The sequence below is a fragment of the Macrotis lagotis genome, chromosome 4, assembly GCF_037893015.1.
Source record: "Macrotis lagotis isolate mMagLag1 chromosome 4, bilby.v1.9.chrom.fasta, whole genome shotgun sequence".
Classification (NCBI taxonomy): domain Eukaryota; kingdom Metazoa; phylum Chordata; class Mammalia; order Peramelemorphia; family Peramelidae; genus Macrotis; species Macrotis lagotis.
The window spans coordinates 78,572,191-78,599,247 of record NC_133661.1 but is presented as its reverse complement, the minus strand read 5'-3'; the positions used below and the strand labels follow the sequence as shown (position 1 = coordinate 78,599,247).

Genomic DNA, 27,057 nt, shown 5'->3' with positions numbered 1-27,057 from the left:
TCAATCCACTGAGCTCTACAGCTAAACTCTATAAAGAAGAAAATCCCATTCTCTTTCATCAGGCATTTTAGTTTAAGAGGATTTAGATTTGATAATAATTAAGCAAATAGTTTTGTCACACACACACACACACACACACACACACACACACACACACACACACACACACACTAAGACTACCAATTTACATTTATTTGAATACCCATTCAAGGAAGACCCATCTTTGTCTAAAAACTTCCTTTTGTCATTAGAACCAAGGTTGTTGGCAATTCCCATAACCAGCATTCACAAGGAAGACAGAATCTGCCCCCAAACCCAGTTTTTCTAGTCAGTTCATTCCTGTTCTGCAACAGGTAATCCCCCCAGACTTATCAAAGTATAAAGTATTCAAAGGTCAGTTTAATCAGACTGCCTTAACACAAAGGCCTCTCTGTTCAACTTTCAATTTATCTCATGGCTTCCAACTGTGGCTATTTCTGGCAGTTTTACACTTCCCCTTAATCTACCTGGGGGAAGAAACAAAAAGCCCGAAGATTGGGATATTTATGGTAAGTAAAGATGCCTCCCCGAGTGGCCATTAAAGAAAAGCAGACTTCTTGCTCCAGGGAAAGGAGATGCCTGGGAACAGAGGAAAAGAAAAAGCTGAGGACCTGCCTAAGAAGAATTTAGACTGGGCAAAGGAATTTTTTTGTTTTTCAGGTTTTCTGTACTTAACTAATATAATATGCTAGGGCAGGGGTTTTTAACCTGGGTCCATAGGAAACCCAAAGGATCTGTGGACAAATTTCAGGGCGCATCTATGTACTTGGATGGAAAAATAAACAAAATAAATGAATGAATGGATGAATAAATGAATGGATGGATGGATGGATGGATGGATGGATGGATGGATGGATGGATGGATGGATATCACACACAAGTATAAATGTATGTTTCCTTTGTGTGTGTATATGTGTGTGTATATTTATATACAAATATACAAAATAACTTTGTAATCCTGTATTTTTTACTTAATGCATTTAAAAAAGGGATCCCTAGGCTTCTCCAGACTGTCAAAAGTATCCATGACACCCAATAGATTAGGAATCCCTGCCCCTAGGAGGGCAGTTCATCGGATTTCTTTAAAACTTTCTCTCCTCTATTATGGCTACATTTGCTGCTTTCACTAACTGTAATTCTGTAATACTCTGCTTAATTCAACAAGCACTTTATTAAGAGGGTCTGTTAGCCTGGGCGCTTGGGGAGAAACAAAAAGACACAAGGAAAATGGATTTTTGGATTCTTGCCCAAGTCTGGATGTCTTGTGGGAAGGAGGGGAGGAGAGTCCCCAAAGAGTCCAAAGGGAAGCAGCTGGGGCTGGTGGACTTGTACTCAGGCAGGGTGGGATCCAAGCCCTGAGGTTTCAGCTGCAAGAATCCATTTCTGCCCAGATGTGTGGCTCCTCACTCACAGAATTCTTTTGAATGGGATTCATACAGCCAAACCTGAGCCAGTCCTCAGGGGACCAAGGAAGACAGGAGAGGTAGGTCCTTGTGTGTGACAGGATGTTCTCTCTTCTGATCACCTTCCTTCCCATAGATACACCAGAATATAAACTTAAAACCAATTTTAATAAGATCCATGGTCATGGAGCAGGAATAGTATGGTTTCAAAGACAAAAGGGTTCTCTAATTCCTAAATATCTTTTCGCCTGTCAACATTAGTCAAAGCCTTTTGCTTCACATTTAGAAAGAAGGCTTTAAAAGAAAAAATATGCCTGGAAACAATTACACAAGGATGAAAACTCATTCATATTAAAGTATAAATGACAGACAAAAACTTTTCCAATGTTAATAGGAAAAGGGAGTTAAATAAAGAACAATTGATGCCTGAAAATAAGAAAAGGAGATGTCAGTGATGGAAAGGAAGAGTGCAGCATTCCCGATTTGGGCTGTGGCTGACCTCACTGACCCTTTGCTATGCTTGGGCAAAGAATTGCTCTCTAGTATTTTATATCCCTGGGAGTCACACATACAATAGCAACTCCATAGGAACATTGATATGCAACATAGAGGAGAACAAACTATGTCTGGGTGTGGAAAGGCTACTAATGAAGCAATCTTAACTTTCTGTTAAATGCAATCTATGATGGGAGATGGAGTCATTTGAAATTTGGTATCCTGGGGAAAAGAATCCTGAGGTCTAGTTCTACCACTAGCCACCTATGTGACTGGCTGGATCACTTCTCATTAGAGGTCCCAATTTCCTCATTCATAAAATAAGAGGAGTTGCACAAGATGATCTCTAAAGTAGTTTTCAAATCTAACATCCTACATCATTGAATTCCTATGACTTTTTCTGAGGTGATTTGTGGAAGGCATAGAAATTATAGAATTGGATTCAGGGGCCTGCTGGGACCAACTTTTGCTGTTGTTGCTAGTCCTTCCTTCTCGAAGACCAGTGACATCACAGGGTGATGTCATGACTTGCTTGTGAATTGGATTTAAGTGAGGTAGAGTTGTGCCAAGTCTTCAGCCTCATTTAGGATTATTAAATATTCAGTATGAGCATTTGAATTTCAGAAATCATCAAGGGCTACCAATTAGAGCTTGATTTATTATTTGGTTAACTTAAAGTGATGGAGAAAAAAATTATAATATAAATTAAACTTTAAAATGTGGGCATCTATATATTTATATCTACATAGAGTTATATATAGATGTTCAATGTATAGATGGATAAATGGTATATATATATATTATATATATAATATATATATATGGGGAGAGAGAGAAAGGGGAAGAGAGAGAGAGAGAGAAGATGGGGAGAGGGAGAGAGAGAGAGAGAGAGAGAGAGAGAGAGAGAGATTCTTTTTCCTCCCCTAAGAGTCTGTAGTTGTTAAACATTAACTAGCACAACACCCTTGGATGGAAGGGACAGATAATAATGAGATATGAAGACTATTCTACTTTGACTGGTGTATGTGAAGGGAAGTGATGATGTTTGACCTTCATAATTGAAGAGGACCATGTCATGATGACATGACTTGCAAATTATGTTTATTATAGTGAGGGGAGCACTGTGTAAAAACATCCTTCTCACTGCCTTTTCCAGAATCTTATAATCTCTTGGCCTGGTAACTAGTGGTTATGCCTGGATGCTATAGGAGTCCTTGGCCTTATGGATGTGGTTTTCCTCCCATATCAGAGGGGTGACAACTTTGTGACACCATGGTATGGCTAACTTGTCTTGGAGTCATAGTTACTCTGCCATATACACATTTACACTGACCCCCAATTGAATTTCTTCACTTTGATATTCAGACCACTGAGAGGAAATAGAGAAGACATGATGGAATGAAGGGGAATAGTGAGGGAAATATGTAGGGGCCTATGTATGTGTGGCTTTTTTGCTTCATATAGAGTTGGTACCCTCTGCCAAGTAGAAATAGGCTATTTTGATTGCCCATAGTAGATAGTGATGCAGGTATACCCTAGAGTAGGTCACTGTGACTGTAGTTTCACAATGAAAGCATTGATTTAAGCAAACTGACCATGTTGGCATTCAGACAACAGTCATGTCTAATATTGTCACAGTAAAACTAAACATGTTTCCCCCTCATTCCCCTTACCCCATGGGTAGTTTCACCTAACTTCATTAATCATTAATTATCATTAATGATGTTTGATGATGAATGACTACAGATATTTGCTTGATGACTGAATATACCACTTCCCTATATAGCAGAGAGGTTCTTGCCAAGATCCAGAGAGTTCCAATGATTTTCGGGTTGTAAGATTCCATTCATCCATATGACATGACTATCAACTTATGTGACTGGGTTTTTAAGGTAGATACCAGAACTTACAAAATGAGTGCTCTCCCCTTCATAGCTGTTACCATGGGAGGCTATGCAATTATTTCAACAATAATGTTTTTACATAAAACATTTTTGAACTCCTCTTTGGAAAGTTATCCTCCTATTTTTCTCAGTTCTGCCAAAGGCCCTGGCACAATCCAGTTCCCTATATTTGTGTACTTGGACTCATCCTTGACTCATTTTTCCTTCACCCCACATATGAAGTAGCTAAGTCTTGTTGATTCTACTTGACCAATATCTCTAATCTAAGTTCCCTTCAGTAAGACTCTTATGACCATACCTCATATAGGCCCTCATCCACTGGGGCTATTGCAACATCCTCTGTGCCCCCCAATCTCTCCCTTCTCCAATCAACCCTCCACATGGCCAAGTTGGCATTCCCAATGGACCAAAATCCATCCATGTTATTCCTCTGCTCAGGTTGCTTTTGGATAAATACAACTCCTCTGTTTGGTTTTATAAGCACTTCCCAATCAGCTCAAGCCTAGACTCAAGCCTTTCCAGGTCTGCCGTACGTGATTCCTTTTGCCAAACTGACCAAATCTTCCAGCCATTTGGCTTACCTGCAGTGTCATCCAAGACACTGCATCTTGGGTCCTTTGCACGGGCTTCCTCCATATCCATACCCCCTCCTCACCTCTGCCTCATGGAATCCTAGCTATCCTTAAGTCTCTGGCTTTGGCTTCAAAGAAATTTCTCTTTAACTGGGTAAGGTCAGATATAGGAGAAAGGGGGCAATAAATGACAACTGTTCGAAGACAATGAAGATTTGTAAAGGTAAAATGCTGATCAATGTTTGCTCTAAAAAGCATGTGTTTTGGTGCTTTTTTTAGAACAGTGTAGGTGTGTTGTTTTAATGAAGATTTTTAAAATACGAATAATGGTATAGAAATACGTGGTTATAGATGTGGAGACAGACGTGCCAGTGCCACCTGGTGGACGCCCAGCTGAACTTCAAGGGCAGTTCCTGGCCTGTCTCTGAGGTTTTTCTTTTCTTTTTTTTTCCTCAAGAGAGGTGAATAAATCCCTTTGGAAGTGGGTTTCCGGACTTAACCAAAGTCGGAGATACAGACTCTTAGAGAGTCTCTTAAACTGAGCGCTGCCCTCAAAGACCTTCTAGTTAAACTACCCACCGACCAGGGAACAACCTGAGTCAGCGCAGGTTGGGCGCTTGCCTACCCAGGGGGGTTGTGGCTGCTTAGAGCCAGGGCCACAAGGTGCAGGCATCAGGCTATAACTGATTACCCTATTGATCCTTGAGAGGTATGTTCAGGGACCAGTTGTAAACATCCCCTGTGAATATTCACACTTCAGAAACCAGAAAACGCTACAAATCAGCACTGGACTTCTCATTTGGTTGAATGTCCAGACTTCAGAAAGTGATGGCAAAAATGTTTATGTCATTGGTTCAGCTGTATCCAGCACTTTGTGAGCCCAAACAGGATTTCTTGGCAAATATACTGGAATTGTTTACCATTCCTTTCTTTGGTTCATTTGGGGGGTAAATGACTTACCAGGATCACAAAGCGAGTAACAGTCTGAGGTTGGGTTTGGCCATGGGTCTTCCTGATTCTAGGCCCTGCACTTTATTCACTGGTCTACTGAGCTTCCCCGAAAATGTTTATAATGAAAATTAAACTTAAAGTATATCCCCTCCCCCTCACACACACAGCTGTTAAACATTTACCAGCATGTCCCTGATTACAAACCCTAAATTACAAACAATAATGATTTATTCATTAAATTTTCAAAGTTTTATGAATACTCCTACAATGTCCAGGGTACCAAGGAGCCAGATCTTCATTTCCTAGGAAACGAATGCCTGAGGGGTCTGACAGAAATCCCAAGACAGGAATTCCTAAGCTTTTTTGTATCATGGCTCCCTTGGCTGTCTAATCAAGCCAATTAACCCTTCTTATCCCAAAGACCTGAATATGCAAAACAGTGTCTGGTGATTCTGCTTAGAAGGCTCGGGTCCAGCAACCCCAACTTCAAGTCCCCAGCTGTCCAGAGGAAGTCCAGAGAAATCTGCCCATGCCAGCACATGCTACACTTACTCAGCTTTTCTGCCTACAAGTTTTGTGTCAAACAGGATCTGTGGCTCTGTGGGGTAACTAGCTGGGTTCCGCCCATCTTGAACACAGAGGAAATCCTCTTTCCAACAGAAAAACAGAAGTGGATGGCCAACTCATTCTACTACTTACAAAGATCCTCGCTGGACTCCGGGTTAAGAGTAGCCATGGATTCATACAGCTCCTCATCGCAGCCAGGATTGAGGGAACATTTCATTAGCAGGTCTGTGGAAAGGTGGGCCATTGACTCATACACGGAATCATCTTCCTCTCCTTGCATTAACTCTTCTTTAATATGACTCTTCAGCATGTCCACAGTTTCCTGAAAGAAGGAAGATGGAATGATGCTTGGGGTGGGGCGACGTGATGAGGCAGTGACTACTGGCTGGCTACAACAGGGGAAAGAAGTTATGAGATGGAAGAAATGTAGTAGAGCAAGGTCCTTAGTAATCTATTAAGCTAATACTACTCAATGGGCAATTCAGAGATGGGCTTGAATTTTCTCCTGGCTCTCCAGGCTTTGGCTTTAATTCAACAACTCCACAGACATTTATTACTTGCCTATTGTGTACTAGACACTATTCTGTATTTTTAGTGTTGTTCAATTGTTTCTGTCATGTCCAACTGTCCAAGATCCCATTTGAGGGTTTCTTGGAAAAGATGCTGGAGTGATTTGCTATTTCCTTCTCCAATTCATTTTACAGATGAGGAAACTGGGGCAAATAGAATTAAGTGACTTTCCCAGAGTCACACAGCTAATAAATATCTGAATCTGGATCTGAACTCAAGGCCCGGCACTGGATCACTTAGCTGCCCAGCCAACTAAATATTTATTGCTTGATTGATATGTATAAAGAGAATGTATATACATATACATGTAAAAATAAATGTTAGATATAGAGGTGGAGAACAAGGAGAGAGAGGGGAAATGAAGGGATTTTTGAAGGAGAGAGTAGGAGAGAAAGACAGTGTGGCACAGGGAATAAAAGCCTTGGAGTTAGAAAGACACAAGTTCAAGTTCTGCCACTGAAATGACTAGCTGGATGACCATGGGAAAGTAAATTAACATCTCAGTGCCCAGGTAAATCTCTAAGTTACAACTAGGGTGCTAACTTGCATATGTTTAGGGAGTTTCTGCATCAGGAAAGTTCTACAAGTGGTCCAAAAATAGGTAACAAATGGTTACTGAATAAATTGAAAATATTATATATTTTGTGAGCAGGTAAGGTGGTGCAATGGATAGTGCTGACCTTGGAATCAGGAAGACTCATCTCCCCGAGTTCAAATCCGGCCTCAGACATTTACTACCTTGTGTGATCCTGGGCAAGTGACTTAACCCTGCTTGCCTCAGTTTCCTCATCTGTAAGTTGAACAGAAGAAGGAAATGGCAACCACTCCAGTATCTTTGTCAAGAAAAATCCCAAATGGGGTCATAAAAAGTTGGATAGGACTGAAACAAATGAACATTTTATATTTTCCATGTTTTTGGTACCCAAGCATTCCTAATATAAACTGCCACTAGATACTACTTCAGATGATAAAACCTAGGTGTCTGCCCTACAGCAAGGACCTTACTTACCATAGTTGTTTCACCATCCTAGAATAAAAACTTTTACTAACTGGCCTTTTGCAAAAGTGCCTCCAAGGACTGTCTCCTGACAACTGCTTCAAGCCCCTCCTGCTCTGATGGTAGTCTACACTGCACCCCAAAGCTTCCTCACCACCCTCTGATTCCCAACTCTGACCTTTCTCACTGTTGTTATACCACCCTAAAATACTTTGCCCACTCCACAATGCTCTTAATCTGATCGTCCTTCAAGTCCTGGAAGAGGGAGATACAATAGAAAGAGATAGATTCAGATTCAGATAATCTGGATCACCACATCTGACCCTATTCCTTGAATTCAGATCTTCCTGATCCCAAATTCAATATTCTATCACTTAGTCATTCAGTCACCTCCCTCGGGAATATTGGAAAGCACTGAAAAGAACCTAAATATAAAGCAATTTGCAGACTTTGAAGCAAGCACCGTATTAAAGTCTGTTCATTGCCATCAGAACCATCGTCACCTGAGGGTTTTTGCTGTGCTTCCTCTCTAAAATGATGGGAGTTTGTACTTCCCACTCTGAACCGATGATTCCATGATTGTCTACAGCAACCTGTCCAGATTTCCCTTCTACACTTCAGTGACCACCTAGGTGGCACCATCAAAGCCATTTGCTGCTTTAAAACATGCAAGGGAATCATATTGGGAGTAGGAAGGGACCCCAGAGGCCAAACATAAGGTCTATCCATATACTAGGAATCCCCAACAAGGGGTCATCCATCCTTTTCTTGAAGTACTCCAAGAAGGAGGGACTCTCGCCCTCTCTGGATAGCCCCTTGCTCTCTGGACAGTGCTAATTGCCTATCACATGATCTAATGGAATTTCTAATTGTTTCAGAGGGGCAATTTTGTATAATGGTTAGAGCACTGGAAGACCTGGGTTCAGATCCTGCTTCAGACACTTATTACATATAACCCTGGGCAAGTCCTTTAACCTCTGTCAGCCTCAAGTTTCTCAAGGTAAAATTGGGCTATCAATGGCACCTACCGTTGTATCGAACAAATAAGATAATTATGGGACTATTAATCTTGAACCGGAAGGAACTTTAGAATCTTCTAGTCTAACACTTCCCCTAATTTTATAAATGAGGAAACAGGTTAAGTGACTTTTCCAATAAACATGTCAGGGGAAGAATTTGTACCCTGATGCTCTAATTTTAAAGCCACTGCTGCCTCCCTAAATAACACAAATAAAACTCTCTGCTAACTATTAAGTTCCAGAGATGTGAGTTATGATTTTAGTAATACTGTAGCAGTAATAGAGTAGTCACAATAGTAGCAGTAGTAATAATCACGGTACAGTGGCAGTAATAGTAATCGGTAGTGACAGTAGTGGTACCAGTCGTGTTAGTAGTACTGGTCAGTGTAGCAGTAATAGTGGTGTTTGCCATCATCATCATAGTCGTAGTAAGCCTGGTAGGTGTAGTTATCGTTGTTTTAGTAGTAGAAGAAGTCCTATTGGTCAATCTCATTTCTCTAACTGGATTAAGCTCCTTGAGAGCATAATTTTTTTTTGATTTCCCATAATACTTAGCAATACTAGGAAAGAAGAAGGCATTCAATAAATATTTAATGAGTAACTCATGCCTCATGAGAATTTGCATCTCTAAAGCTCTGCACAATTTCCTTTCAAAGTAATCCATTTTGTAGTTCATAATTTCATCTCAATACACGCCTACTGAAATTCTTACTTTCTTCACCAAGCCAATAAGGACATTAAAAATGGCTTATAAAGAACTTTAAAATGGACCAGACACTTTCCTTACAAGTCCATAAATAGCAGCAGTGTTAGCTCCATTTTGCAGTTGAAGAAGCTGAGACTTGCAAAGAACCAAATCAACCAGTACATATCTGAACCAGGACTCTAACCTAATTTTTTTGGCTAGAAAAAAAATGATGCTTTGCCATTTTTGCACAATTTGTGAATAACACTGACCCTGTTTCCAAGTATTTGGGGATGGGTGGTTCAGAATTTGGATTTGATCTATCAGGAGTCAAAGGACTCTTTGAAATTACTTAGGAAGGCAGAGACAATATATAGGCAAGATGGTTTTTAATGGCAGTTGTATTAGACTGTAGTTGTATTAGATGGAAGAATGGTTAGCCAGAAGAGAGGCTTCAGGGAGGGGGCTGTAGCCATCCCAGAAAAATGATAAGAAACTGAGCTGAGGTTTTGACAGAACTGAAGGAATGAAAGAGTCAAATTTAGTTCCACTGTAAATTCAAAGGACAACTTTAAAATTTACTCTTATGCAGAAATAAATGAAAGAAATTCATTCATCTTACTATAGAAACAGCTTTCCGTATCTTTATGCTCATATATAAATTAGTGGAAGGCCCCCAAGAAGCATATGTCTGCTCAGTCCTAGACTCATGTCAGCAGGCATGAAGACCCACACATGGAACCAGTTACCAGTTAGTCGGTCAATAGGCATTTATTAAGCACCAACTACATGCGAGACACAGTGCTAAGCACTAGGGAAAAGGTAAACAAGAATACCTGGCCAAGGAGGGGACTATCTGTGGGGAAGGGTTAGAGAACTCAGAGGCTTTGGGTACATTGGTTCATGTCACTGAAAGCATAGACCTTTTCCGCAGCACATCTCAAAAAGAGAACCATCAGTGTTATATTGAATGGTATCTTTTAGGAACTTACAAAAGGGAGCCTTAGGTGATAATGGTACCAATGATAATGATAGAGCTTAATATAGTGCTTTGACTACATTATTTTACTTAGGCCTCCCAAAACTCAGAAGAAAGTACTATAATAGTATGCTTAGGTGACATCAAGGGATAAACTTGAAGTCAGGAAGATTTGAGTTTAAATCCAGCCTCAGATACTTGCTAGCTAGTAATCCTGGGCAAAGTCGTCTAATCTTTCTGAACCTCAATTTCCTCATTTGTAAAATGGGGGAATGGTTGTAACACCTACCTTATAGAATTGTTGTGAAGAATAAATGAGATAATACATGTAAAGCAGTTTGAAAACCTTTATTCATTCATTTTTCAGTCATGTCTGACTCTCCATGACCCCATTTGGGCTTTTCTTGGCGAAGATACTCAAGTGGTTTTGTCTTTTCCTTCTCTAGCTCATTGGACAGATGAGGAAACTGAGACAAACAGGGTTAAGTGAGAGTCACACAGTTGTTAAGTGTCTGGGGCTGGATTTGAACTAAGAGGCCTGGCACTTTCTTCATTGGGCCTCCTGGCTGCCCTGGAAAAGCTTACTAACTGGTATTATGGGGTACTAAGTGAAGTAACAGGGGCTTTGCAAACCTTAGATTTTCATATTGTTTCATTTGATTATTAGTATCTCCATTTTACTACAATGGGCTGGGTATTGTTTGAATGCCAGGCATACGTTTGCCCAACAAGACTTTAATGGAGAACTCACACAGGGCAGGCAGGCACTCACAAGGGGGTCTGAAGATGTGAGATAGGGACACCCTGAAGGTCTCTTTTAAGAACTTTGGAATTGATTGTACAGCTTGGGAGACACTGGTACAGGACCGCCTAGCATGGTGAGGCTGTTGCATTGTATCAAGAAGACAGAATGGAATGGTATTCATATGGACCATGTGTGCCCAACCTGTGGTAGAGCATTCCAAGCTCCCATTGGTCTGATCAACCACAGTGGGACACACTGTAACTTATCTCTAACATAGTGGTGTCATCCAATAATGAAGGAAAAGAACTATTATTATTATTATTATTATTATTATTATTATTATTATTATTATCTCCATTTTTACAGTTGAGGAAACAGGCTCAGAGAAGATAACTTCTTGCTAAGTGACTTGCCCAGGGTCACACAGGAAGTCAATATAAGGTTTTGAACCTTGGTCTTCCTGATTCACAGACCATCACACTCTCATCACACACTGCTTCCCAGGGTTGTGAGGGAGCAAGCTTAGGAACAAGTTCTTTCCTTGGTACTTTGGAATCCCAAGCCCATGCCCTGCCATGACCTTACCACATATTCGTCAATGAACTGCCGCAGGTCTCTGTAGCCATGCTTTTCAGCAATGGTGTTGGGGTAGTGACCGTGCTTGTTGGCCACACTATAGGCTTGCAAAGCTCCAGGGCAGGTAAGCAGCAGGGCTGTGAGGTTCTTCAGACCATACTTTGCAGCAAAATGAAGCAAGGTGGGCAGCTCCTCATCCCGCTGAGCTGAAGAAACATTGAAGAAAACAGTCTAAGAGTTGATAATAATGGTTCTGGACCTTTCTTTTGAATGTGGAAGGATAGTACCAGCAGAGGAACATGGAGGGATGCTATTGTTACCTGCTCATGCTCTGAGTCAGAGCTCACAAGTCCAAAGATGAGGACAGCTCATTGATGAGGAACTCTCCTTGGTTGGCAGGGTAAATAACATTAACCTAAAAGGGACTGGCATTCTAAAGTGATCTTGGGAACTGGGGATCTTGAGCTGGATGGGACCTCTAGGTCAACTAGTCCAACCCCCTTACTTTGAACAAGTCCAGCAATCTTTCCATAATACAGTTACAGAGATCATTAAGAATAGCATATCTTATTATGACTTGGAAATTTCTGAGTACTCTAAAACTGTTAGAAGTCACCCAGCTAATGTATTTCATTTAAATTCCTTAAGCCCTAATTCTCTCATAGTGAAACACAGGGACAAGCCTTCTCCTCAAAGAAACACCATAAGAATTAGTAAGTCAAGGTCCCCCTCTAAATCATAGCCTTGCCCAAGCTGCACAAACCAGGTTGAACTTGGAATCTGGTGAAGAAATGGGAGTGAAGCCTGAAGACAAGTAGAAGCCAGAGATGAGGAATGAATTAATTCACCAATAAAAATGGTTAATATACATACAATGATTTCTGACTATAAAATGATTTTTTCTCTGAAAAGGGTCAAATCTGAGATCTTTGACAGTGTAAGTGATGACAGTCATCAGTGCAATTCTGGAAAACAGCCCCACATATTAACGCATACCACAAACCCCAGGGATGTATTGGAATCATCTAAATTGGATCATGAGAACCAGTTGTTAAATTTTCATTGTGAGCATTTACACTTTGAAAATCAACAAATGTTACACATTAGGGCTTGATTTGTTGGGTGTCTAGACTTGTGAACATATAGGGAAAATGCTGTTTATGCAGATTAAATTCAAAAATGTGCCCCCCCCCCCAGGGAGCCAGTCATTAAGGAAAAAGCACTGAACTAGCAATCAGGAGACTTTAACTCTAAGTTCATCACTGTCTTTACCCAGCTGTAGACCTCAGTTTTCTCAATTGTAAAATAAAGTGGCTAGATTGTAGTTCTAAAGATTCTTCTATATATTTTATGAGTTTACAAGATTTTATAAGTTTAAAGGAGAACTATTCATATGATTTCATCGGTATATGGGACTCTTGATTGAACTAACTCCCTCTGACACTTTCCTTGCATTTATAGGCTTCAGGAGTTGCCTAGGATATTAGAGGTTAAGTGCTTACCTAGGGTCACAGAGCTAAATATGAATCAGAGGCAGAATCTGAACCCAGGTCTTTGGGACTTCAAGATCAGTTTTTTTGTCCACTATGTCACATTTCCTCTCATGAACCTCTGATTTTAAGTTAAAGGACTAAAATGATAATAACAGGTAATAATAATGATAAATGACAATTATAGAGCTATGTTACAATTGTCATCATCTCACTGATCCCCACAATAACCCATCTATCATTAAGCTGAGCACACTGATTCAGTATGGCCAATTCTAGAAGTTTGCACTAGTGGGTTGCCTAGGGCTAATCTGTTTACTTACTGATCATCATATCCTCTTCTTCCAGCTGGTTGATCCCAAAGAGATGCAGCCCACTTGCAGGAATATTCTTCTTTAGAGACTCAGTTAGAAGTTTATCAAGGGTTTCAATGTTATAGGGCACAATTTTAAAGGCCTGAACACAAAAGTGAAGATAATTGGTTTGGAGCTTCCAGTGACTGACCCCCCCCCCCCAATCAGCCCACTCCCCACAAAGCTTGATTTTCTCTTACCTGGCACATGAACTCTACAGGGTTGGCGGCATTAGCCAACAAGTCTCCAATTTCCTCCATGTCAGTGTAATAGCGGACAGTTGCTTCACATACCATTAGGTCACCTGAATAGACTTTCACAGAAGCCTCTCCTGAAGGTAAGCCTGAGCAAAAGCAGAAAGAGACCAATGCAATGGGAGCAATCCCAGAGCTAGCCTTCAGGCTTGGGAGCTCCACGTGAGCTTAGCATGGAGGCTTTAGAAATGAGCTCAGGGCTGGAGGGAGAACTGAGGGGCTAAGGAGAGAGGATAACTCATGGCTAGCTTGAAGACTTAGGAACCCATTGAGACTCTCAGATCCAAGTTATGACTTAAAAGGTCATCAGAGAAGAAAGGTGGGTTTCTAGGTTTCTGGCTAGGGAAAGGAGAAAAGTTCCCTAGATAATGAAGTTTCATCAATGTGAATACCACCTCCTCTAGTAGATGATGGCCCTTCTCTGACTTAATAATAGAATGTCTGACATTTCCATTGCACTATAATTAGAGAACTAAAGAAAAAAACAAATATTTATTAAGTTTCTATAATACACCAGGCACTGTGCTTTTAAAATATAATCTCATTTAACCCTCACAACAACTCTGGGAAGTAGGTTATATTATTATCTTCATTTTACAAATGAAGAAACTGAGGCCAACAGTAGTTAAATGTCCAGAAAAAAGATTTGTTTATTCTTTTGTTGGCTGTCTAATCAACAAAGTGATAGAGAAAATGTGAATGAAACAGGTTAAACTTAGAACTGTGTCACGTGTACCCCTATTTTCTTCTAAGAGGGCCACTGTTAAACATTTGGCCCTGGATGCGAGGGCAATAAGGGTTAAGTGACTTATCCAAAGTCACATAGTTATTAAATGTCTGAGGCTAGATTTGAATTCGGGTCCTCCTGACTTCAGGGATGGAGCTCTACCCACTGTGCCATCTAACTTCCAGTTGTCCTGATTAATATCTGGCTATTGCACCCAGAAGGCTCTGGTGGTTCAGCACAGCCCCACTTCACTCAAATCCAATTCACGTGCTTGTCATGGCATCACCTCCCTGATGATCTGGTCTTCTTTGAAAATGAAGGACAGGGGAGGCTAGGTGGTATAGTGGATAAAGCACTGGCCCTGGAGTCAGGAGTACCTGGGTTCAAATCCGGTCTCACACACTTAATAATTACCTAGCTGTGTGGCCTTGGGCAAGCCACTTAACCCTGTTTACCTTGCAAAAACTAAAAAAAAAAAAAAATGAAGGACAAAACATTAAACATTTATCAATACACCACTAGATGGGATTCTAATACTACAATCCAAAGATAGAGATTTTTAAAACCTGTGAGGTTTCTCCTTCCCCCAACCAAGATGAGGTCATTTCTAAATCTATTTATTTGGAGACCTGAATTTCCTTTTCTTGTAAGATACCAAAGTGCAAAGGAACCCATAATTAGGAGTCTGATTGGTACCTACTCCGTCTTTTGGGTCATTCCCTAGGTCAGATCATTTAATCTTGTTAAGTCTCACTTTCCTCCCATTTAAAATGAGGATCACAATTCCTGACCTGAGAAGAAGTGGAAAAACTTCTGGTTCTGGCATTAGAAAATCCAGGTTTAAATTTCAGCTGATCCTTACCTGAATATCTCCATCATATAAATTCACTGGGCCTCAATTTACTCATTTATAAAATCAGGATGATACTATGGGCACTAGCTCTTTTACAAGGTTATATAGAAAACACTTTGTAAAGCTTAAAGGGATCTCTAAACATGTTATGAATATTATAACTTCATTAGGCTATTGTGAGGCTTAACCAACTCTTTGACTCATTTATTTATTTCTTGATTCATCATTTAATTCAATAAGTATTTATAAAATACATTTATTATGCTAGGGAACTATGCCAAGGATACAATGATTAAAAACAAATCATTTTCTTTCCCCCAAGGAGATTACCTTCTATTAAGGGGAAAAGAATAAGACTAATATATACAAATATAACCAAAGTGATATTTCTAAAAAACAGGTCTGAAAAAATAAAACAAAAAATTTTAAAATTAAAAAAAAAACAGGTCTGGTTATTCTAGTACTCCAGACAGTTCCAGGGTCCCCAATCTTCTCTAAAATAAAATATAAACTCATCTGTTTGGCATTTAAAACTCTTCTCTGTCTAGATGTGCATGCAGTTCAATTGCCCTAAGACTTTTGGGACACCCTATATAAAATAAATTCTAAATAGATACAAAAATGAATACAGAAGATTAGAAGGAGGGTGGCTAGAAGTATAGGAAATCCCAGAAAACACCCGGTAGAGGAACCAACCCTTGGGCTGAGTTTGGATAACACTGGGGATTCTGAGACAGAGATGAAGGAGGAGGAAGTGTATTAGGAGGCATAGCCTCACAAAGGCAAAGATTGGAGATGGACTGTCTTGACCGGTAAACTCTCAAACAATGTATACGGTGTGTTTAGTTCTTATTATCAATAACAATAATCAGCCGACTAGAACATTAGCCACAGGGTACCTAAGCTGCTGAAGGAAGGGAAAAGAAAGAGAGTGGAATCCTGCTTCCTGAACATTAGTCTCAGTTGGTTCAGGAAGATCCACTTACTGGGGGCTGTTACACAAATTGTGTATTCATTTTCCAGCGTGGCAACCACACGTACTGAAGGGGTGTTCTCCGCAGAGAATTCAGCTTCTGTCTTCACTTGGCTATCCAGCTTGCATTTCACAATAATGTAAAGTGTTGTGTTTGCCTAAGGGAAAAACAAATGAATGTACCATTTTTCCTTATCCATTTTTCAATTAGAAAACTGTTCAGAAGGTGGTGCTGATGCCTCCACCTGAAGTTGGCCCTACACAGCAGCCCTCCTAGATTCTAGTCCTGATTACTGTTACTGGCTGTGGGGAAGTTCATTCTCACTTGGGAATTCATCCTTTTTCTGTAATACCAGGAAACAAGAACATCTTCAACAAGACCTAAATCTTAAGAACCCTCAAGGAGAATACCTTGTTCTCTGGGTCTTTCCATCAAAATATACCAACATTTTATTCATGTCTTATTGCTAGGTAATCAGCCCTCTGAGATTATGAACATCTTGCTGCCCAAATAAGGCAGATTTTTCAGATCTAACCACAACTATTGCTTAGCTTATTGTATACCTTTATCCATAAAGTTCTTCCTTTGTTCCTTGGTCATGAGGAGGGTAGGGCAAATATGGATTATTTCTGCTACTAAAGTGTTCTGCTCCTGTGTAAGTGACTGCTGGATGGAATTGAGACTGCAGCCTTGCTTCTGGCATAGTCATATCTTATTATTTAATCAATAGCAATCATCTATTACACATTACATGCTAGGCACTGGGAACATAAAAGCAGACAAAAACATGGTGCCTGCCCTCAAGAAACTTGCATTCTAATGGAGGAAGCAACATACAAACAACTATGTACATTATACCTTATTTATCTAACTGTCCCTCCAACTATCTGTCATCCATCCATCCATCCATCCATCCATCTGAAATATCTCTAGCAGAAAGTGAAATTTGAGCTGGGTCTCAAAGGAGGCCAGGAGGTAGAAAGGAGAGGAGAAAGCATTCTACCACTAACTTTCTCAAAGTCATATGGAATGAAGACTCTAGAAAAGGTTAGCTAAGGAGAAAATGTGATTTCCTGAGAATCTTTAATCAGAGTATGATAAGGCACCTACCCCACAACGAATTCGGTCTGGCTGTACCACCATCAGGTTCCCTGGCGTGGTCTCCAGGGGCCGGATCTTCTGAGGAGAGGAGATATGTCGGCAGTAAAAAAGAGTCTTCTCGTCTTCTGTCTCAGTGTCTGTGATGGAATCACAGCCAGAATCTGTGGCAAAGTTTAGCAGTTCATCAGAAGAACAAGAGGAAGGAGAAACACAGAGCTCATGTTCCTTCCCACTTTTCTTCCCCATGAAAGCCCCATACATTACCAAATGAGAAACCACTCAACAAATAAAAGACAAAGTAAGTAAATCTGAAAATGTGGAAAAAGGATTTGAGGGGGTGTATAAAAGAAGAAAGGGGCATACTACAAAGCTATATCATCTTCCAGGAAAGGCAGTTAGCAAGGAGAAAGGTCAGATGGGTCTGGAGAACAAGCTACAGACTGAACCTGCCAAGTGTCCACCAATGTGCTTCTTAATTGCTTCCTCTATGCCCCTTTGCAAAGAGCTGGCTCCTACACTGATCAAACAAGCAATCAAACTTTTATTAAACATGTGCTAGGTTTGAGGCCTAAGCTAGGTACAAGGGAAGGAAGGAAATAGGCATTTTTTAATATGTTAGGCCCTGTGCCAAGCACTTTTACAAACATTATCTCATCTGTTCCTCATTGCAACTGTGATTTGACAGTTGAGGAAACCAGAGGTTAAGGGATTTGCTCCAAGTTACACTGCTAGGCCAGTCTGACTCTGGAGCTCTCTCTACCGTCCAACCTGGCCACCTTGGCTGCCACTCAAAGACAAGCAATGAATCAGTTCTCATTTACAAGGAACTTATATGAACCATAATAGACAACAAAGAATCTGACAAGTAGGTATGCCAGAGAGAAGACTGAACCAGAGAAATACATACATGGCACCAGCTGTTTTCTGAAGTTATCAAACGCTGGTTTCCAAATTAAACCCATTTGGGAAAGGCAAATAAGGTTTGCTAAACTTGGAACCCTAAAGAGTCTCAGGATCAGGACTGGTCTCCCAGCCTCTGGTGGCAAGCCCCCATTCTCTTCCTCTTGCTCTCCTCCTTCAGTTCTGAGTTTCTCTTGGTTGCTATTGGCCCAGGTAGTTATATATCCCACTCTGCCATTGCAACTCTGCACAGACTTTCCACCTCCAGACTTGTTCTCTCTTCTGGGATTCACATCTGGCTCTTCATCTGGCTCCCATTCCTTCAGCCCCTGGGCTTCTCTTGGTTGCTGTTTACACCTATAGGGTCACCAACAACAACCCCTGCCCCGGCACCCCTGTATATCTCCCCATGGCTACTTATAGGGATGCTGGTTCTCCAGACCTCCGGTTCTCACTTCAGATGCTCAGATACTCTTTCTCCCCCATTGCTTGCCTGGCTTCTGATTACAACATTGTCCTCAGGCCCTATGTTCCATGGATACTTACATCTGGTCCCCTTGATTACCAGCTGTTCCCGATATATCACAACACACTATAAAATTAAGTACAAGGTTGTTTAACATACTTTGCAAATGCTATAGTATACTGTGAAATGCCCCCAAATAAGATATGGGATAGAGAACTATGGGGTACAGAGAAGTTTGGAACAGATCTGACATGAGAGACTGTTGATCTGACATACAACACTATAAGGTAAAGCTACTTAGGAAAGGATATATGGATGCGATGGGGTTTAACTCAAAAGTCAAAAGGTATTAAGACAGATCTAGGTCTTAAAGAAGGTATAAGAATATGGGGTGGAATGTTGATGGCAATGCTTGTCCTTCATTTTTTTTAGGTTTTTTTGCAAGGCAATGGGGTTAAGTGGCTTGCCCAAGGCCACACAGCTAGGTAATTATTAAGTGTCTGAGACCGGATTTGAACTCAGGTACTCCTGACTCCAGGGCTGGTGTTCTATCCACTGCACCACCTAGCCGCCCCCTTGTCCTTCATTCTTGAAGGAGACCCCGACACCAGGGTGGTGATGGCATGACACAGAAAAGTGAACAGAATTTAAGTGATGGGGAGGGGATGTTGTCCTAGGGCCCCAGCCTCATTTTCTCCTCAGAGTCAGTTGGGTCCAGTGGTCAGATATGGCTCAGGACAGGAGATGCTTTGGATGCCAGGCAATCAGGGTTAGGTGACTTGCTCAAGGTCACCCGGCTAGTAAGTATCTGAGATCGTATCTGAACTCAGGTCCTCCTGATTCCAGGGGCTCTATCTACTGCACCACCAAGCTGCAGGTTAAAAATCAACAAACACCTACTGACAAATGCTAGATGCAAAGAACAGCAAAAACAAACAGTCCCTGACTTTAAGGATCTCACAGTCTAATGAGGGAGATAATATGGAATACATCCATATGTAATACATACATATATATATATATATATATATATAACATTCACACATATCATAATGTATATAGATCTAACATATGTATATATAAACAAGTTACATACCAGATAAATTAGATATAACATTAGAAGGAAGGTATTTTATATGAGAACCTGGACCACTGGCCCAGTTGTATCAGGAAAAAGATTGTTCTTGCTCCTCAGTAAGGTGGGGAAGTGGCACAATTTAGTTCATCAAGGAAAGGATGGGACCTGCCCTTTTTCCAACCTCCACCAGTCAGGTACGTTCTTCATCCTGATCCCTCTCTTGGGAGCCACCAGAGCCCCAATCCCACGGGGATAACAAGGCTCAGGCAGCCCTCTCCTGGATGTAGGTACCTGGAGCAGTGGAGGGTGTAGGCACCCCATCCTAGTTATGGCTCTGTGTACTTCCTAAGGTCACTCTGTATTGTATAAAGACTGACTTCCTGTTCAAGTACAGCTTAGTATAATTGCCATACAAGATCCTTCCTAATTCTAAGATTCTATATACATAAATAAAGGTAGAGAGGCAAGAGAACATGATGAGTGTGTTTAATGGGCAATGGGAAGACTGGCTTGACTAGAATAGAGGGTATGTATTAGCAAAAGGAAAGATTGAAAAGGGGCCCATTTTGCAGTCCCTGGGAGGATTGAGCCACTAGCATGTCTTCCAGCTCTAACCTTAGCACCATGCAATGCCTGGTAGAGCAGCTGAAATTGGAGGCCGGGGTGGAGAGGATCAAGGTGTCTCAGGCTGCTGCAGAACTCCAGCAGTATTGTATGTAGAATGCCTGGAAAGATGCTGTTCTGGTGGGAGTCCCTGTGGGGAGCAACCCCTTCCGTGAGCCCCCTTGTATTTTACTCTGATGACAGGGAAGAAGTTCACTGAGGAGCATTACCTTCAAGAAGGCAGTGATTAACAGCTGTTTCTGAGTCTTAAAACAATTTTTTGTGTGTGGCCAAACAATTTTTAGATATTTGAGTCCTTTCTATTGCCAGCTCCTACAGCCAAACTTTCGGGAATGAATGGAAATTTCTAGATACATAAAGGAAAAAGACCCACATGTAATAATTAACTTGCTTTTTGGGAGGTAATTCTTGTAAAATGTTATAAACTTTAAAAGACACACATACCATTCTTCTGCCAACAAAACTACCCACCTCTCATAACTCAGTTATGACTGATTCAATATTTTGAATAGCTGGTTTTTACTTAAGTGACAACATTTAGCAAAGAAAAACATTTTCTTTTACCAAAAAATTATTTTCATTATAAGTTGTTGTGCCTAAATATTTTTAAGTATTTTTCCTTTAGAATTTGCATTTTTTAAGGGAACACACTCAAGTGCAGATTACTGGCTTTACTAATCAAGCTTGTCTTGATTTTTCTAAAGTAGAAGATAAAATATTTTATTTTTAACACTAAACATGTGAGGTATTTCTTAAGTAGGTTGTTTTGAAAGACCAATATTGTCATATTAAATTGCTTCATTTAGAAAAAAAGAAAAAAGATTGGAAAGGAAAGGGGAAAGCCACGGGGTGGGGATCCACAGTAGAGGACTGGTGTCCAGTCTTCGAACAGAAATGACATGAAAGCAATGGTTTAGAAAGATTAATCTGCTAGCAATCTGCAGGACAGATTAGAATGGGAGAGGCAAGAGGCATTGGAATCTCCACCTCGAGAGGAGCTGCTTGCTAACTGGAAGTAAACACTAACACAATGTTTTTTGTCAATGTCAAAAATTCAATTAAACTACACATTTAAAAGTGAATTTAGAATCAACAGAGGCAATGTGTCTACAGATTGAGATCTGGTCATGGTGTTATCATGGGATTTGTCACAATGGGATACGGTCAAACAGTCACTGAATCCAGTGTATCTGAAATATACTATATGTTGTTGTTCTGCCCTTTCACTTGTGTCTTTATGTCCCCAGTTGGGGTTTTCTTGGTAGTGATCCTGGAAAGGTCTGCCAATTCCTTCTCCAGCTCATTTTACAGATGAAGAAACTGAGGCAAACAGGATTAAGTGATTTGTCCAAAGTCATAAAAGCCAATAATTTGAACTCAGATCTTCATGCTATCAGGCCTACATGTGGTCCTAAAATATATTATATTGGGCAGGACTTTCTCACTTGGGGCCTATGAGCTTGTTTTTTTAAAAACTATTTTGAAAACTATACTTCAGTACATTGGTTTCCTTTGTAATCCCTTGCATCTTATTTTATTTTAAACATTTTCTGAGGGGCAGCTAGGTAGCGCAGTGAATAGAGCACCAGCCTTGGAGTCAGGAGTACCTGGGTTCAAATCTGACCTCAGACAATAATTACCTAGCTGTGTGGCCTTGGGCAAGCCACTTAACCCCATTGCCTTGCAAAAAAACCTAACCACTTAACCCCATTGCCTTGAAAAATCTAAAAAAAAAATCATTTTTCTGAGAAGAGGTCTATGAGCTTCAAAGAGGTCCAAGGCTCACGAAAGGTTAAGAAACTCTTGGTGTAGTGTATACAGGATAAACTGCATATAACATATTCAATATATAATTGGATATACACAGGGGAGTAGGAGATAGAGGGCGAGAAGTTTGGACCTATGATTTCATCAGCATGGGGAACTTCCAGGGTAATAACATCCTCTATTGATACATATCAGTCACAATTAAATTGCTTGTGCCACTAAGTGGCAGGAGGGGGGGGAGGGGGAAGAGCATCAAATAATACAAAGAAGACATTCTTCCAGGGATACTGAATGATAAATCAGAGAAAGAAAATCCATGAGACGGTATGAACTTTGACTGTTTTGTTAAGTACTTCAATAGGTGCTTTGCATTTGGGGAAGTAAATTGCTTCCAAAAAACAATTCTAATGTACACAAAGGCAGCTTTATGAGGAGTTGCTGTTGTGAGTGCTGGGAACCTGGGTGACAATGGGATGGGGCAGATACAGGGGCCAAGACTGGAAGTTGGGTTAGGGCAATAGGGAATGGCCAGTCATCAGTGCAGATATGGTGTCATGGTGGGAAGCAGCCAGCAGAATCCAAAGTCCAAGTGTTCCATGGAAACAGAAGGAAGTAAACAGTTCAAGTGACCGTAGAAAATCCTTTTTAGCCTTAAGAAGAATAGAAGCAGGTAATAGATTCTAGACAGTGAGGCCAAAGACAATGTCTCAGGGTTCAGTGCAGACAAAGTTGAACCTCTGACTTGTCTGGACCAGATCAGCATCCTGATGACACTAGCCTCGTTGCAGTTCATTTCATATCACAGTCCATCCTCAGGCTAGGTGAATTTTCACTGGCCACCATTCATGACTGGAATCCTCTCCTTCACTTCCATCTTATGGTTTCCCTGACTTTCAGATCCCAGCTATAAGAAGCTGTCCTAGTCCCCCCCCTTAGTACTTGTGTGTTCCCTCTAAAATCATTTCCAATTTGTCTTATATGTGTGTATGTATATATATGTGTATATATATATACATATATGCACATATACACACCTATGTGTCTATCCATCTATCTTTCTATTTGTTTGAGTGGGGTAGCTAGGTGGCCCAGTGGATAGAGCACCAGCCCTGGAGTCAGTAGTACCTAGGTTCAAATCCAGTCTCAGACATTTAATAATTACCTAGCTGTGTGGCCTTGGGCAAACCACTTAACCCCATTTGCCTTGCAAAAACCTAAAAAAAAAAAAAACAACCAAAAATCTATTTGTCTGAGTGTCTGTCTATACACAAACATACATAAGCAACTAGGTGACACAGTGAAGAGAGCACTGGGTCTCAGGTCAGGAAGACCTAAGTTCAGTTCTGGCCTCAGAAACTATCTGCATGACCCTGGACAAGTCACTTCACCTCTGTCTTCAGTAATAAAATGGGAATTAATAATAGCATCTACTCTCCCAAGGCTGTTATGAGAATCAAAATGAGATATCTGTAAAGCACTTAGCACATAGTAGGCACTATTTTAAGAGCTTATTTCCTTTCCCTTCCTTAGTTTAAACATAGTTGTCTGCTGGTTTTCCGCCATTAAATTGTGAAGTCCTTGAAAGCGGGCAATTTTTTGCTGTTGTTTTTCTGGGGGTTTTTTGAGTTTTTTTGCCTTCTCTCTATCCCCAGATTGTATGTTAATTTGTCTAGAAACAGAAGTCAAGTTTTCTTACAATTCACTAGATGTGCATTAGTCACCTCTTCTGTACAAAACCCAGGAGCAGGTGCTCAAAGAGATATACAGATAAAAAACACTCAGATCCATTCTCTCAGAGCTACCATTAAATAAGAGGAATAGGACACACCCAGAAATAATGTTAAACAAATCAGAAAAAAAAATGATTCCATGAGAGTCTTTATGTGCTCTGAAAAAGGAAAGCTCATTTTTACAAGGCTTTGAGCCCTATGAGGTTGTTTACTGTGGTAGACAGACTTGATTTTCTTACCCACTTACCTCCTCATTTTGGGTGAAAGGTGAACAGTAGGATATGAATTCCTCCCCTTTTGCTAGTTTCCAGTGAAGACAGAGACTTGGCAGAAAAACCCAGTGGTCTACTCAATTTCAAAACTGGCTCTAACATCGCAGAAATTGCCCTGTTTATTTAACCCATTTAATGGGCCCAGGAATGCCTCCATTTTCCAAATAAAAAGTTCCCTAAGGCAATCCAGAGCACTGGGCTTTTTTTTGAATGCTTTGCCAAATAAGCATGGGCTTTCTGGGATTTAGATACTTAAAAGCCACAGGCTGGAGTTGAGATGTATTTTTTTTTAAAAAACAAAATATGATGAAGGTCAGTGCTTCAAACAGCGGTAAACCATAATTGCTACTGGGCCCCTTAAAAGCCCATTGTAAAAGCTCCAAAGTGGCTAAATGTAATCCACCTCCAAAGGAGGTCAAGCAATCTTGAGGTCGGGAATGGCTCCATTTTGCACATTAGTGCCCTGGCTCTTCCCCTTCCTTGATAAAGTTCCACTGGGGAGGAAAAGCAGTTGAACACAGATGGTCTTGGGATCATGGGGGCCAGCTGTGAAACAGAAAAACAGCCTCTGGACCTTCAGAAACAGAGCATCTATTAGAGGAAATGATGCAGGTAGGGGGCAAATGGTATTCACTATGGAATGAAGGAAAAGACCTCAAGGACGGCAAGAAACAAATGGACTGACCCCGGCATGAAGAGTATCTGTGATCATAGGATCTCAGCATTAACAGGGACCTAGGGGAGGTCTTACCCTCCTCACAAACCAATAAGGATATTTCCCCTTTATACCATCCTATGGCTATCCAAGTTTCCATCTGCCCCTGAGGATAGCAAGTTTCTTACTATTTAATTCATGCCTTTGTTGATTCTAGTTATAAGAATCCACTGATCCACAAATGTATTGAAGAACTACTACAGGCAAAGTACTCTTTTGAGCGCTAGCGATACAAGTAAAAATAAAACTGCTCCATTCTAATGGGAGAAGCAAAAAGGACACGGAGCATAAATGTAAAATTAATAAATAAATACAAAGTAGCTATAATACAAAATACAAGGAATGAGTTATGCAAAAACATATGGCAAGTTCCTTGAGAATAGGCACCATATCTGTCATCAAAGCTCTCCATTATATATTATACTTTTTCCAGGCTTAGTCTGGGCTTAGACTACTAGACTAAAACCTGGGCTTAGATTATTAAACATGTGTCTAGAGAGAATTTACTTCACTTTTCAGGGTCACAAGCAACTTTCTAAGCAAGAGTGAGCTGGTAAATGTTTTAACAACTGGCTTTCTGAGAACTTTTCTGAGAAAACTTTTATTTCCATTTTTAATATTTTCTCCATCACTTTCCTTTTTTTGGTTTTTTTCAAGGCAATGGGGTTAAGTGACTTGCCCAAGGTCACATAGCTAGGATATTATTAAGTGTCTGAGGTGAAATTTGAACTCAGGTCCTCCTGACTCCAGGATAGGTACTCCATCCACTGTGCCACCCAGCTGCCCCTTCATCACTTTCTTGAATATAGACAATCAACAAAACAATAGACAAGCCCCAATTTGCAGCATTTGCTAATTTCCAAGGAATAAATGAAAATTTAATAACCAGTTCTCTAAGGGGGAAGATTTTATTTCCATTGCTAATATTCTCTTCATCACTTTTTTAAGTTTAAATATTCAACAAAACAAGTTCTTGTTGATTTCCAAGATGTTAACTGTTCACAGTGAAAATTCAACAATTAGCTCTGGTAGAGGAACAGGCTCCAGTATATCCCTGCCTCTATGACTATAAGTTATAAACAGGGGAAAGTGTTTCCATACCAAGGAGTTTCACAAACCAATGACGGGGGTGTAAGTGGGAGTGTAAAGGGAGCCAAGACTAATGGAACCACAGCTGCCGCGGGAGAAGTGGGGATAAAGGTGGATAAAGTCACCCCAGATGGCAGGTGGTAGTAACTCAGAAGGATTCAGCTTCTCAAAAACTGCTAAAACTGCTAAAGAACTCATCTATCAGGGGATTTGAAATCCACCAGTAATGGCAACTCCAGGGAAAACCCTGGAAAATGCATCTCCTATACCTCCAGGCTGCACTGACAATTTACCCAAAGGAGAAAAAAGATTTGATATTTTAAAATAGCTTCAGGTGAAATGTGCTCACATGAAGGCTAAATTCTATGAGGAAGTTCATGATTTGCAACGTAATAAATATGCAGGACTTTCCCAACCTCTATTTGATAAAAAGGGATTTTAGAACCAGTGAAGCTCCTCTAGGAACCCTAATTTAAGGAAAGGACCCAGGCCAGCTCCTTCAATCCTCTCTGGGTTCAGCCGCTGACTCTATGGACCGTGCCCACTTATCTTCACCCTTCCCCACCCCTTTCCATTCCCTTTAATATACTATCTTCCTATGCTATTTCGAGCTCTTGGGCCTTCTCTTTGTTTATATTCTCAGCACTTAACACAGAATCTGACACATACAATAAATACTTAATAAACGCATTGTATGTTGAGTTTACATACATCTTATGTTCAATCATGTCTGACTCTTTGTTGCCACATTTGCAGTTTTCTTGGTAAAGATAGTGAAGGGATTTGGTATTTCTTCTCTAGCTCATTTTACAGATGATGAAACTGAGGCAAACAGGGTTAAGTGAGTTGCTCAGGGTCACAGAGTCTGTAAGAGTCTGAGACCAGATTTGAATTCAGATTTTCCTAACTTCAGGTTGGACACTATCCACTGCACCACCTTGTTTCCACTCTCATCTCCCCTACTAGATTGTAAAGTCTTTTAGGTCAAAAATTATTGTTCCAGCCTCTTCAATGGCTTTTTTATCTTGCCTAGAACCATTATTCCAAAAATAATGCATTTACTGCTACATCTTTGTCCAAAAACCCATGGTAGTTGCCAACTGTCTACATATAAAATCTAAACTAAGTGGGTTTAGAGGGTCAGGGAAAATCCTCAATATCT

The 27,057-nt window shown here is 40.5% G+C and overlaps 1 protein-coding gene and 1 pseudogene across 5 annotated transcripts in view; one reads left to right on the top strand and one right to left on the bottom strand.

Moving 5' to 3' along the window:
* PIK3AP1 (phosphoinositide-3-kinase adaptor protein 1) overlaps nt 1-27,057 on the bottom strand; it is a 130,153-nt gene that overhangs the window by 41,069 nt on the left and 62,027 nt on the right. For all 5 annotated transcript variants that reach the window (XM_074233242.1, XM_074233243.1, XM_074233241.1 and 2 more), the window contains 6 exons: nt 17,264-17,415; nt 16,166-16,310; nt 13,546-13,688; nt 13,316-13,448; nt 11,512-11,708; nt 6,064-6,253 (listed from right to left, as the gene is read on the bottom strand). In XM_074233242.1, the coding sequence (XP_074089343.1) occupies nt 6,064-6,253; nt 11,512-11,708; nt 13,316-13,448; nt 13,546-13,688; nt 16,166-16,310; nt 17,264-17,415 (960 nt within the window). The remainder of the gene's footprint in view (nt 1-6,063; nt 6,254-11,511; nt 11,709-13,315; nt 13,449-13,545; nt 13,689-16,165; nt 16,311-17,263; nt 17,416-27,057) is intronic.
* Nucleotides 20,280-20,849, top strand: LOC141521097 (guanine nucleotide-binding protein G(I)/G(S)/G(O) subunit gamma-10 pseudogene; annotated as a pseudogene).